We start from the raw sequence: 14050 nt of genomic DNA, 5'->3' as shown, positions 1-14050 counted from the left end.
ATGTGAAATATAATCAAGTGTTGAATCAGACTTTAGTTCCACCTGGAGTAAATTCACAAGCTACCCTGCAAAGTCATTCAAACTAGCTGCACCTTTATCAGCTTTGAGAACACTTTAATGATCAATCATTATAAAACACATCATATATATTATTCTGAAATGGACCAATCTGCACAATGACTACTTTTACTGTCGCTACTTTCACTATATTTTGATGATAATACTTTTCTACTTTTACTTGAGGAACATTTTGAATGCAGGACTTTTACTGTGATAGAGTATTCCTACACTCTGGTACTTCTACTTTTACTCAAGTACAAGATCTGAGTACTTCTACTTTTACTCAAGTACAAGATCTGAGTACTATACTTTTATTAAGTACAAGATCTGAGTACTTCTACTTTTACTCTAGCACCATATCTATACTTATACCACCTCTGTGTATAGCCTATGAAAAAAACTATTAGAAAATGAAGGCTAAAGCTAACGTTAGCAGATAGTGACAATGTATGCTAGCTAGCTAGCTCAACGATTCCTTAAATAATATTGCGACAGAAAAACTTTTCACGCTCTTCCGCTCTTCTTTGAACACCTGAATGGCCCGTTCTAACATCTGTTCACCAGCGGCTCAGTATGTGCCACAGTGACTCCACACAGTTAACGAACACACCGTAGCTAATGTAGCTGACCCTCATCCCGGAGCAGCAGAGTTCAGCCGACAGGCAGGAAGACTCGAGCACACAGCTCACGCTTCATATATTAAAAAATAACACCATGCGCGTCATGATGGCACATAACAGCTCGCGACCGCAGATTATTTCGGCGATTAGATAAAATGTAAATTATATTTGACGCAACTTTAGTTACATTTCCATGACTTTTCCAAAACTTTGGGAAAAATATTGTTTTCCATAACTTTTCCAGGGCCTGGAATTTGCATTTTGAATTTTCCAGGTTTTCAATGACCGTACGAACCCTGAATATCTCTCAAGCTGGAGTCTTTTCCTCTTGCATGTGAGGAAATACGACTTCTATTTCACCTCTAAAAACTGCAGGCAGTAGAGATCTAAAATCAGTGATTAGATTACATTTTCAAATCATTTGTCAAGTTCAAACGTGCTCCTTTTTGTATCTTTCCCTGCACTTTAGAAGGAGGTGGAATGTTGCCGTTTCCAATGTGTTGATGAAATGTATCTTCCTAAAACTTGATGTTTGAGTCCTCTGAAGCTGTCAGTGCAACACAAACTACCTGCTTTGATTTCTGTTTGTGCTTACAGAGTATTCATACATTCCGCTTTTCCTGTCAGACCTTTTCGAAAAGGAAAACACTAGCATCTCAATTCTGCCCAAAACCAACAAATACTCCATCTTTACGGTCTCCATGACAACAGGGACGTTTTGTTCCTTGATATCTGTGATGCTGTTTGAGCCACATCCATCTGTATGTGACCAAATGAATGAGAGCTATTTAAAACGTAATGCTTTTATTCACAAAGATGTTTGCATGGATTTCTATGTGAGGCAGACATGCAGATGTGAATGCAAAACCTACACTGAACAAAAATATAAATGCAACACTTTTGTTTTTGCTCCCATTTTTCATGAGATGAACTCAAAGATCTAAAACATTGTCTACATACACAAAATAACCATTTCTCTCAAATATTGTTCACAAATCTGAAAAAATCTGTGATAGTGAGCACTTCTCCTTTGCCGAGATAATCCATCCCACCTCACAGGTGTGGCATATCAAGATGCTGATTAGACAGCATGATTATTGCACAGGTGTGCCTTAGGCTGGCCACAATAAAAGGCCACTCTGAAACGTGCAGTTTTGGTTTATTGGGGGGGTCTGGGGGGGTCCGAAAACCAGTCAGTATCTGGTGTGACCACCATTTGCCTCACGCAGTGCAACACATCTCCTTCGCATTGAGTTGATCAGGTTGTTGATTGTGGCCTGTGGAATGTTGGTCCACTCCTCTTCAATGGCTGTGCGAAGTTGCTGGATATTGGCAGGAACTGGAACATGCTGTCGTATACGCCAATCCAGAGCATCCCAAACATGCTCAATGGGTGACATGTCCGGTGAGTATGCTGGCCATGCAAGAACTGGGATGTTTTCAGCCTCCAGGAATTGTGTACAGATCCTTGCCACATGGGGCCGTGCATTATCATGCTGCAACATGAGGTGATGGTCGTGGATGAATGGCACAACAATGGGCCTCAGGATCTCGTCACGGTATCTCTGTGCATTCACAATGCCATCAATAAAATGCACCTGTGTTCGTCGTCCATAACATACGCCTGCCCATACCATAACCCCACCACCACCATGGGCCACTCGATTCACAACATTGACATCAGAAAACCGCTCACCGCCACACACGCTGTCTGCCATCTGCCCTGAACAGTGAAAACCGTGAAGAGAACACCTCTCCAACATGCCAGACGCCATCGAATGTGAGCATTTGCCCACTCAAGTCGGTTACGACGACGAACCGGAGTCAGGTCGAGATCCCGATGAGGACGACGAGGATGCATATGAGCTTCCCTGAGATGGTTTCTGACAGTTTGTGCAGAAATTCTTTGGTTATGCAAACCGATTGTTGCAGCAGCTGTCCGAGTGGCTGGTCTCAGACGATCTTGGAGGTGAACATGCTGGATGTGGAGGTCCTGGGCTGGTGTGGTTACACGTGGTCTGCGGTTGTGAGGCCGGTTGGATGTACTGCCAAATTCTCTGAAACGCCTTTGGAGACGGCTTATGGTAGAGAAATGAACATTCAATTCACGGGCAACAGCTCTGGTGGACATTCCTGCTGTCAGCATGCCAATTGCACGCTCCCTCAAAACTTGCGACATCTGTGGCATTGTGCTGTGTGATAAAACTGCACGTTTCAGAGTGGCCTTTTATTGTGGCCAGCCTAAGGCACACCTGTGCAATAATCATGCTGTCTAATCAGCATCTTGATATGCCACACCTGTGAGGTGGGATGGATTATCTCGGCAAAGGAGAATTGCTCACTATCACAGATTTTTTCAGATTTGTGAACAATATTTGAGAGAAATGGTTATTTTGTGTATATAGAAAATGTTGTAGATCTTTGAGTTTATCTCATGAAAAATGGGAGCAAAAACAAAAGTGTTGCATTTATATTTTTGTTCAGTGTAGTTTTTCACTGAGAAAACGACTGTTAATCAATGAACCATTAGTGACTTCATCATAGTTTCATCTGATAAAATGGTCAGTGTCAGATTATTCTCACATATATCATGATATTGACATTAAGTGTATTTTTGTCTCTCTGATTCAATTTCCCATTCGTTTTTTACTTATTCCAGAGGTTATTTAATTTGACTTTGGCATGCTGTCTTAATTAGAGTGCATTTTCAAGGAATGACATAGAAAATACTAGGGATGTAACGATACCAAAAACTCACGGTACGATAATAACAAGTCCACGGTACGGTATTTATCGGGAAAAAAAAATTCAATTTTTCTTTTTTCAATATACATTTTTTTTACTCGGAAAATGTTTCTTTATTACATAATACATCTGATTTGTACAGCATTTTAGTAGGATAGCAGTATTTTGTGTCAAAAACAAAGTGACAGTAACAGACTGGAACAAGAAAACCAGTGTTTTTGTACCTATAGTACTACCAAACAAAGTAGGCATTTTCTTTGTGCCACTGCATCTCACAAATAAACAAGGACATTAAATAATCAGACCCTGCAATAAAATAAATCAAGTTTCACTTTAGTTTTTCAAGTAACTCAACTCAAACTCACTAGTCACTCACTCAGCATCATCAGACAGGTTTTTAGGAATATGAGAATGTCCACATTTCCAGGTATTTATAAGCTGGGATGTTTGGGCATTTACAATATCTCCTGCTCTGGAAAAAACTCTCTCGCTTGGTACTGATGTTGCTGGGACAGCAGTGGTCGCGTTAACCGAATATTTTATTTATCAATGACGGAAAAATCTGAAAGCAGTTTGACAGATTAGAACAAACTCGGAACAGCGCCAACGTTTCCCCGCAGCGAGGCTCTGGTGTTATGCCGTGCTATGCATGCCCTCCAAAAGGAAATGATATAGTTTCCAAACCGTACTTTGCCGTGCAGATCAACACATGTCTGGGAGGTTTTGCTTTACGCTGTGTGCTCTCCCGCGAGGTGCATGCACACACGGCATAACACTGCCCCCCCCCCGTTGACAGTTCACGAGCGTGCTCTCTTGTGAACAGTTCAGACCCGACGGGTAATAAGGGATTATGACGGACATTTTACGATCCTGTCTGTCAAAATGACGGACAGCGAAAAAGTCTAACGCCACCTCAGTGGGACGGAGAGATATGCTTTGGCCATGGGTGACAGCAGTGGGTCAAACTGTGCATTGTCTCCCCACCACTTCAAAAACAATACAGTTTTTGCCAAGAAGGTGAGGCTTATTGACAGGGCGAGATATAAATATACTGTTGGTACTTGTCAATGTCTCTAGGTGTGTAAATGTAGCACTGTAAATATGATGTCCTTTTGTGTTCTGTTGTTTTATGTTCATGTTGTAACCTACTTGCTGCCATGTTGGACAGGTCTCTCTTGAAAAAGAGATAGATGATCTCAATGGGAACACCTGGTTAAATAGGTTTAAAAAAAAAAAAAGGTTAGGGTATATCGTTACATCCCTAGAAAATACTCAATGGGACTTTACAGCTGGTGTGATCCAGAGCCATATAATAGAAGAGTTACGACAACGGAATTCCAAAAACGGTTATCGTCACGTGGTTCTTGTAGACGAGGATCGTTACCCGGAAGTTCATGGCGGGCAATGTGAATGCATTGATAACAGGAGATAGAACTACGATTTTTGGTAATTATTAGTGAATAAAGGTTTTGATTTGCAATATTTGTATTTACATCAATATGTTTTAAAAAATAAAATCGAATTTGCTAATATTAAGTGATACTATTAGGATTAGTGTGAACAACTAGTTTACATGTTAGGCTAACAGTGCCTTGGTTAAAGAGTCTGTTGCTGTTTATTTATAGCTTTGAATTCTTTCAAACCAATATTATCTTCTTAAACTTGTATGGTAGTCAGGAGCATCACTTTCTAATGTTTATTGATACATTTAGAGGGATGTAATTATATACAAACACTGCAAAAAAACAGGGAAAGGCTTGAAAAACACTGAGAGTTGAGACTCAGGGTGCAGGGTGAGGGTCTCAGTGCAGGTATTCAGGCTCTGGTTCTTGTGCTGAAAGAGGGAGTAACAGACAGGAGAAAGGGTTATACACACCTATATAGCACACCTATTGGATGGGAAATGCCTTGGGGAGATAAGGTGTTTACTTATATAAAACAGTAGTATTAAACTTACCTTGTGTTTTCAATCTCACTTAAGTCCCTCTCCCTTTGTCATCAATCCAAAATCAGCTGAGCTGCAACATTATACAGACAGGTAATAATCAACAGAATCACAAGGACACAATATGGCTCTGCTAAAAACACTCACTCTTACACGCACCAAAGTTATATTTAACTCCCTCCACCCCCGCATACAATCCCGTTTAGAAGCCCCTCTTCTCTAATTCAACAACGTTGGACGAAATGACATTAAGAGAACGGAATTTACAATTAAAAGGCTGTTCAACGTGTGTTGCTAACTTGCTTCAGGTATGCTAGCTTAATCTGTTATCTGTAAACGTTCCCTAAATCTACTAATTTAGGGATAATCCAACCCAGTCTCACAAAAAAACGTATAATAGGTTGGTCCACAACGTAGGACGTAGTAGTTCTACGAAAACGCCTCTGAAATCGTAAAATGCCTACGTTTTTTTTCACCATTCATTCCAATGGCTGGCTTCTATGTCACGTGATCTTCAAATTTCTCTCTGCAGAAAAAGAAACATGGCCGACCTCCGTTTTATTCTTGGTGTAAAATGCCTATTTTAAGGTTAGTTAGGTCATTAAAATGCGTTTTGATGTCATTTCATGCGAGAAATATGAGTTGTTATTTAAGATTATGTGTATAGTGGGTGTACATGATCTTTAGTTTGCTAGTTATTACCAAGATTACTTCAGGAAATCGTGTCCATTGAACGTTTGCATTGTTACCAAGGTGGTTGCTAGGGACGCTGCTATCAGTGTATGCTCTGAAATTGTAATATTATAACGTCTTTGCCCTCATTTATTTATATTGCTGTTAGCGCACAACTCGAACGTAGCAGTTTAACAAAAATTCCTCAGGAAATTGTGTACATTTAACGTATTTTAAGTGTGGCCCGAGCGAGACCTTACGTGTATTGTTAGTGTTAGCATCTGGTGCTAGCTAGCTACGCTAACAGATAACGGATAAGGAACTGTACATCCATGTTCGTAATGCGCAGGTATTTGTTGTGTACTTAATGGCAACGCTACAGGCCTGTCATTTGCTGTGAACCCGGAAGTCATAATAGTGTAATATTCCACAATAGGAGTCGAAAACAGGCCTCAAGTTCTTAGGTTTAATAGCTACTTTGGTAGCATACAGGTTCAGAGGTCACAGGTTACAGGTCGCAGGTTTAACGTCACACAACAGGGTCAACGTCACACACTCTCCAGCCCTCCCCCCTCTGCTCCCCCCCAACCACAGGCCCGCACATCTATGCGGCCAGCATTACTGTGCAGCTCTGTGATTGGCAGAGAGACGGGCATGCTACAATACCGGTTTCAGCCTGTTTTAGGAAGTTCTTTAAATAGGCAGAAAGTCTCAGAAGCGACATTAGCAGTTCAATTGGAAAGTCGTCATATACATTCTGATTTGCACAATGAATCCACTGGAAGAAAATGACGCCATATTTCTTGCTGATGTGCTCTTGGATGACTGTGTGGTAAGTTTATTTTCAAGGTATCGCCGAAATGTGAACGCTCGAGTGAAGAGCTAACGTTAGCATTGGTTAGCACGTGTGAAACACTGATAACATTAGCTTCGTTCGACATTCTTCCATAATTGTTCGTACTCTTTAGCTATAAATAGCATGGCCTATAATGTAAGCACAGTTCTATATATTTTTTGACCGAAGGTAGTGTAGCGACCCGGGCCGTTTATACTGCAGATCCACTATTTCAAGTATACTACGTCATAGAGTGGAGCAGAATGCTGGGCATTTAACATGCATTTAAACAGTCCTTCGGCGCCACTCGATGACGTAGTATACTTGAAATAGTTGCTCTGCAGCAGGTTTACTCAATATTGAGAAACGGCCACGGTATAGGGTGCTGTGTGTGTCACTCAAGCATCCCCCGTCTATCTGCCAATCACAGAGCTGCACAGTAATGCTGGCCGGTGTGGTAGTTGGGGGAGCAGAGGGGGGAGGGCTGGAGAGTGAATGACGTTGACCCTACTGGTGTGTGAGTGAGGGAGTGGAGTACTGTGTGATGTAGAACCTGTGACCGATGAACCTATATGTATGCTATCAAAGGAGTTATTAAAACTAATAAGTTGAGCCCTGTTTCCGACTCCTATTGTGGAACGTTACAGTATGATGCAATGATAGTGAAGTTTTATCAGATTATCATAATGTGTAGGTGGTGATTGACGTTTTAAGGAAATATGTTCTGTGTCCTGATAATGATTTTAAAGGAGGATCAAAGTAAACCATCAGCAGGAGGGTCGCAAACAAGGACAATGGTTTGGCTTGAAGAGGACCATGACGGTCAACCAACGCCAAAAAGGAGGCGAACTGGAGAGAAACGGAAGCGGAGTTCGGCCACTGGTTTGTGTTTTTGTTTTGTTTGTTGTTTACATCAATTAATTGTAGATCAATACATTCACATATTCTTCAAGGAAGTTATTAAATGCATCATCACAATTTTGCAGGTGCTTCAAGAAGTGTAGATCTTGTATGTACTCCGTCTACTAGTGGTCAAGAGAGCGAGACTGGGACCATCCAAAGCTTAGGTATGTTTTTCCTACACTTAATGATGATTGTTTCCCCACTTATCATGTAGTGGTTAGCTAGATTGACCCTTGCTTTATATATGTACTTTTTCTACTTCATTTTTAAGACTCCCTCATACAAGAGGTACAAGAACTTCTAGGACTTCCGAGTGAAGAACCTCTCTCCTCACAGTGGAAGAAACGACAAGCATCCTCCTTGGAAAAGTGGATGTTGTTAAGGCCTTTTATGGTTAATCAGATGTTATCTTCTGAGAAACCTAAAGAGGGGGTTTGCCAACGCTGTCGACAAAAGGTTGCAGTCGTCACATGTCAAGATTGTTTGCCAAGACCTCTTTCCTGCACTGCCTGTGATGTTGCCATACACCAATCGAGTGTACTCCACAACAGATCTTCTATGGTAGAAGGGTTCTTAAGGCCACTGTCACCATCCACTCACATCACGGAAGATGAGGGAGGAAAGTTCTCATATCATGAAAGAGGTACTTTTTAAACTACAAATCACACGCAACTTTTATATGATATCGATTATATTATATGATATACTACAATTAGTAAATTAGGTTCAAAAAAACTTCCTGGGGGAAGATGTATTTGATCAAAAGACGCTAATAATAAATGACCTATGAATCTAATTGACTATTTCAAATGTTTTTTCCTAGAATGCTTCATACCTATAATGCATCCCTGCTGCGATTGTGCTACTGGGCAAACAAGTGTTTCCGCAGGAAAGGAAATCATTTTGATTGGAATTAATGGTAAGAACATTTCAAGACTTTTCTATTTGTTTTTTTTGCTGTTATGTATTCCGCTTTTGAGCCAGGTATTCAAATGCATTTTAGCTCTTTGTCACACTTAATTTAAACTCACCAATTAAATCAAAGAAATGTATGAAACAAAAAATGTTTGTAGTTGATACTGTATCATAGTAATGATTTGTCTCTTTACATTTCAGGGCGATACAATCTGTTCCTTCCACAAATAAACTGCACCTGTGGAAAGACTTGGTCGATAGGCATGGGTGATCTGGTTGAAAGTGGCTATTGGCCAGCCACTGTCAATTTTGAGACCTTGTACGCAGTGGATTTGTTCACTACCTACGAAGATCTCAAGATCACTGCTCCTGGAATATCACGGCAAGCTTTTGTCAGCATGCTCGAACATCGTACAAAGCTCTTCGGTCGGGTGAGTACAAGATGGAAGTAACTGTACAATTTAAATTGTAGTTGCGTAAGTTCAAAATATATTTGTATGATTTTAATAAAAAAAAAAAAAAAATCCTTTCTATTTGCTTTTAGAGTGGTAAGATATGTGGCGACACACTGCAGAAGTCCTTTCTAGAATGGACCTATGCCAAATTTGAGGTCGAAAGGCTGTCTCAGGTGCAGCATTTTCAGTGCCCTTCATGCACACCCTCTATGTTGGCTGTCGCAGTCGATGGGAACCGTAAACTCTACCGCTTTAAGAGCCAACCAGGGTGTGTAGAATTTTCTCGATTTGAAATTTTAGAGTGCCTTTTATGGTACTTTTGTACAATAATAAAACATTTCTTCTTTAAGACCTTGTGGATTTTTCGACGGGGTGTTTTTAGCCAAGGATGCTGAAGTGTCATCCTTTGTCGATTACATCCATGGGACAACAAGACACGTAAAGTTATTTTACATTCCCCATATTTTAAGACATGCATTTGTAAGTGTAATGAACACTTGTAGCATGCTTCTCGCCTTTGTTGTGTATTAATATGATGTCCCCATTGTGTAGGCAATGTCTTCAGCATACTTCCAGTCTCCTGTCTATATGTCTCTATATTCTTTCATCTGTTTTAGAATCCTGCAAAAGGAAGATGTGGTTCCGGTCAGTGGTCGGCTGCCCGAGAGACTGCCAACAAGTCTGCCAGCAAACTAGATGAGGAAGGCGTGGAGGTTGCTGTCTGCCGTCATGGATTCTTGCTTAAGGGATTGAATATGTTCCGTGGAGAAATTTTTGCATATCCTTTATATCTGCAGAAACAGCTTTCTTCACGGAATGTACAGTCTTTTTGCTCTGATGTGGTCTGCAAATACTGGCCATATCTGCAGAGGGTTGCGAGCCACTGTCCAGAGCTGCAAAACCTTTTGAACATGCGTCCATTTCTGTCCATCGTGCATGCCAAAGCACATTCATGGTTGTGTGAGGTAAATACAATAATTGGCAGAAGACAACATTACTCATTTTCTTAATTTTTACAGAAGGTACTGACTACACAAATATGTTAATTTAAAACTTTTTTTTTTTTAAATGTTGGTCAACATTTTGTTGCTTTGTTATTTGTTTTGACAGACGGTGCAAAGGATTACAGAAGCAACAGAGGATCTGGAGAAACTCACCGCTGAATTGTCACTACAGGACGACCAAGTACAGCAGTGGGTATCTGATGTTCAGCAGCGGACTACAGGTACTGTGAAAAAATTATTTCTTGCACAATAAAAAAAAGCATATTTTTCTCTATTCTGTTGTAGGCTATATGGCCGTGAAAGGGTTTAATTAGAGTTTTATGTGAAATAATTGTTATACTTCTCTTCACAAGGAACACCCATTCAAAAATGACCTGCAGAAGACCATTGAAGGACTGTATCTGAGCATCAAGCAGCGAAAATATCAGCTGTATCGCCAGTCTGGTGAGGATTGATTGCCTTATGCCTCCTAAGGCAAACCAGCCCCTCCTCTTCTATCAGGGGTACCTCGATGCTAGTAACACCCATCATTGGAAGGAGGTCTCCAGAGAATAGGATGAATGACTGATCTACAGCAATGGGAATATTGTTTATTTTATTGTCATATAAAAAAGAAATGTCCAGTGACTATAGTGAATTTGTATAGTCCCATTGATGTTATAAACAATGGAGTTGCTGGTTAAAAACAACTAAGGTATAGATTAATTGGGGTCATCCGTTACCACTTCTATGCAAATGCATTGAGGAGCGAATCTCCAATAATTTCTCAGCCGGCTGGACCATTTGCTGGCAACCCTTGCCCTATTTTTCCCTCCCAAATATCCTTTCTCTTACTGTCAGATAAAGGCGTAAAATGCCAAAAAAATGAATAAATAAATGATAAATTCTGTCCCTCTGTTCTAAGTATACGCACGCCTAGATATGGAAACAAATGTATTCACTAATATTTCATAGATGGTAAACAATAGCTGATCTATTGAAACATGTTGGTGTGTAATTAAGATTAAAGTAAAACAAAATGTTGGTTCAAATTCTGGCAGGTGGCAATAAGCGGAGACACAAACTCCGAAAAAAGATTGTCGAAGAGAAGAAAGCCTTGGAAGATGCCATCACTGAACACAATGCTGTTGCCGGGGAAGCGGACAAACTCCCTCCTCCTAACGAGCTCTTGGCTGAGGACAACTACTCCTGGAAATGGGAATGTAAGCAAAACCATGTGTATACATTTATTTGGTGTATTTTGTGCATTTGAAAACTCTGCAAGATAATTTAGGTAGTTTCATTTTTCAATGTTTTCAAGTTGTTCTTCAAACTTGCCTTAAGCTGTTGATTGAACCAGAATCAATCAATTAGTCAAATTATAATATTGGAAACTGGTGTGTAGGATGACAATAAAACAAAATTGCAAACAGTGGTTATGGTATAATTCATATTATCATTGTAACAACTAAATATTAGAAATTCATGATTAAATGTGCAGACTTTATATCTTTTAAAATGCTTTTGTCTGTGCATATATATTTAATGCCATAAACCTGCCAGGCTAAATCTGGCACATATGCATGATGTATTTCTGTGCTTATGTTAAATAATAATAATACATTTATTTTCTATAGTGGGTCAGAGAGGTAGGGGGGGGGGCAGATGGTGGAGGGCTTTGAAAGTGAGGACCAGGAGTTGTAATTGTAATATTTCCAATGTAAGATAATTGATAATGCTTTGATGTACTTTGCAGGTCATGGTGATATGGTACAGAAAAAAAAGGTTTACGACAAGGTAATGCTGCTGACCAGACTGAAAGAAGAAGCTGTTATTCTGTTTCATGAAGTCAAACAGCACTGGGAGTACATGAGGAGCGTGGCAGGAAAGATTGATTACCTGTCCTCCCAGCTTTCTGAAGGCATCACTGGACAAAGTTAGTACAATAAATGATTATTGTTGTTGGTAGTGTTTTGGTCTGGCAATAACATTTAGCTTATTTGATGATTTATTTATTTGATGTCATACATTCTCAGGCAGTACCGAGGCGTTGACGGAGAGAGGACGTGAGGGGCTACTTTGTGTTCTAAAGAAACAACTCCACAAAGTGAAAGCGCAGCAGGCCATGGCACGTATTGCATACCAATGCATTTTGGGACAGCAAACGGTGTCTTTGGATGACTCCTCCGAAGAGCAGCCCTCTGACAGTACCTCCTCTACTGATGAAGAACTTTGACAGCAGTGAATGACTTCAAGCTATAAGGCTGCTTTAACACCTTGGAACAAAGGAAGATAAATGCATTTGTTAAAGTTCTGGTCCTGTTCACACTGACCTTTCACAAACTAACCAAGATAAATTACACCTCTACAGACTGACTAAATAAACTAATGATTGTCATCCTGCATCATCAGAAGCTCCAATTGGTAAATCTAATTCCAGTGACTGACAATTATCAGTTCACGTCCATATGTATTGTGATGGTTACCAAATTATATATGCATTGCCTTAGACCAATCAGGGTATGTGTTTCTGTACTGATTTCACATCAGCGGTTAAGCTTTTGCCATCATTGTAAAATGACATATCTGCTATCATAAAAATCCCTAAGAACCTGTCTCACAATGCCTTGGTGAAACATGAATACAGTTGTCATTGCTGCAAGAATGTGCATACCTGTCATTGGTTGCTTTTGTACAGGTTTTTATTTTAATAAAAACGGAATAAGAATTGACTTTCTCTTTATACAAAAATGTAATGAAATGACTGAGAACTGTTCCTTAAGTGCAATAACACAGATGCAGGCACCCACAGGGAGAGACAATGACAGAGACACACAGCATACATACCAGTACATTCATGTCAGTGTAAATATATTGTGTAGTCCATCAGTTAATTGCACAGTATTTGGGAAGAGTTAGTGCATTTCGGAGTGGTGATTATCTACAAAAACGCCTCTGAAATTGTATTGAAATATGAGTTGTTATTTCAGATTATGTGTGCAGTGGATGTACATGATCTTTAGTTTGCTAGTTATTATGAAGATTACTTCTATACAACGTTGTCATTGTTACCAAGGTGGTTGCTAGGGACGCTGCTATCGATATTATTTCTGTTGTGTAAAATAGTGTTCTCTTTATTGCTACCCCCTTCCCCGTCAATGTATAGTGTTGGTCCACAGTGCAAACGTATTAGTTTAACAAAATCCGCATCTAAAATGGTGGCATAGCCGACACGTTATTTTCCCCTGTGCAATTCTCCATTTACTCAACAACACATTATCCTTGTGTTTATTTGTTTGATTAATAAACACAAGTTGGAGTCCGTCAGGACCGAGGGTCGGAGCAGCTCATTTGCTTTTGAGAATATTACACCGGGAAGTAAGTATTCTCTCCGCTTCGCTTGACAAACCGCGTGATAGTCCTCAAGCTCTGTGATTGGAGAGTGTGCTCCGAGGGTTACGCCGAGCGTCGAACAGCACTTGAAATGGGATGGAACCACGGCAGACTGTCCAAAACTGGATTTGAACGGGTCCCCGTCCCCCCCTCCCCCACCCTGTCCCCAGAACTACACATGCTGGCTATTCTGTTTCGCAACATGTTCTCTATGGCACGTCTCTACTGGGAGTTGTAGTTTTAAAAGACGTTTTCGTATTTCCCATAATAAGAAGTTGCCAGTATTAAACTGTGTACATCCCTGGAGGTTTAGGGGACAGGAAACACTCAAATGTAAAACATATAATTAATACATGGGTGAAAATTGCTTGTGCCCTGGTCTTATGTCTGTAACCCCTATTGTTAATTGATTACATTACATTAATTGATAAGCCTGAAACATGCACTTGGCAATATGGCAGTAGCCATCGATCATCTTAAGATAAGATATACTTTATTGATCCCAAGTTGGGAACATTTGCGTT

The 14050-nt window shown here is 40.2% G+C and overlaps 1 protein-coding gene across 1 annotated transcript; it reads left to right on the top strand.

Annotated features, from left to right (window-relative positions):
* The first annotated feature begins 10088 nt into the window (after positions 1 to 10088).
* On the top strand, positions 10089 to 12815 carry LOC117461770 (uncharacterized). The gene is made up of 6 exons (XM_034103689.2): positions 10089 to 10172; positions 10261 to 10375; positions 10508 to 10598; positions 11195 to 11356; positions 11890 to 12069; positions 12170 to 12815. Exons 2-6 carry the CDS (start codon positions 10355 to 10357, stop codon positions 12367 to 12369), a joined length of 654 nt encoding a protein of 217 aa, XP_033959580.1. The 5' UTR covers positions 10089 to 10172; positions 10261 to 10354; the 3' UTR covers positions 12370 to 12815.
* The last annotated feature ends 1235 nt before the right edge of the window (positions 12816 to 14050 follow it).

This window comes from Pseudochaenichthys georgianus, chromosome 17, assembly GCF_902827115.2.
Source record: "Pseudochaenichthys georgianus chromosome 17, fPseGeo1.2, whole genome shotgun sequence".
NCBI classification, from domain to species: Eukaryota; Metazoa; Chordata; class Actinopteri; order Perciformes; family Channichthyidae; genus Pseudochaenichthys; species Pseudochaenichthys georgianus.
This window is presented reverse-complemented; position numbering and strand designations above follow the sequence as displayed.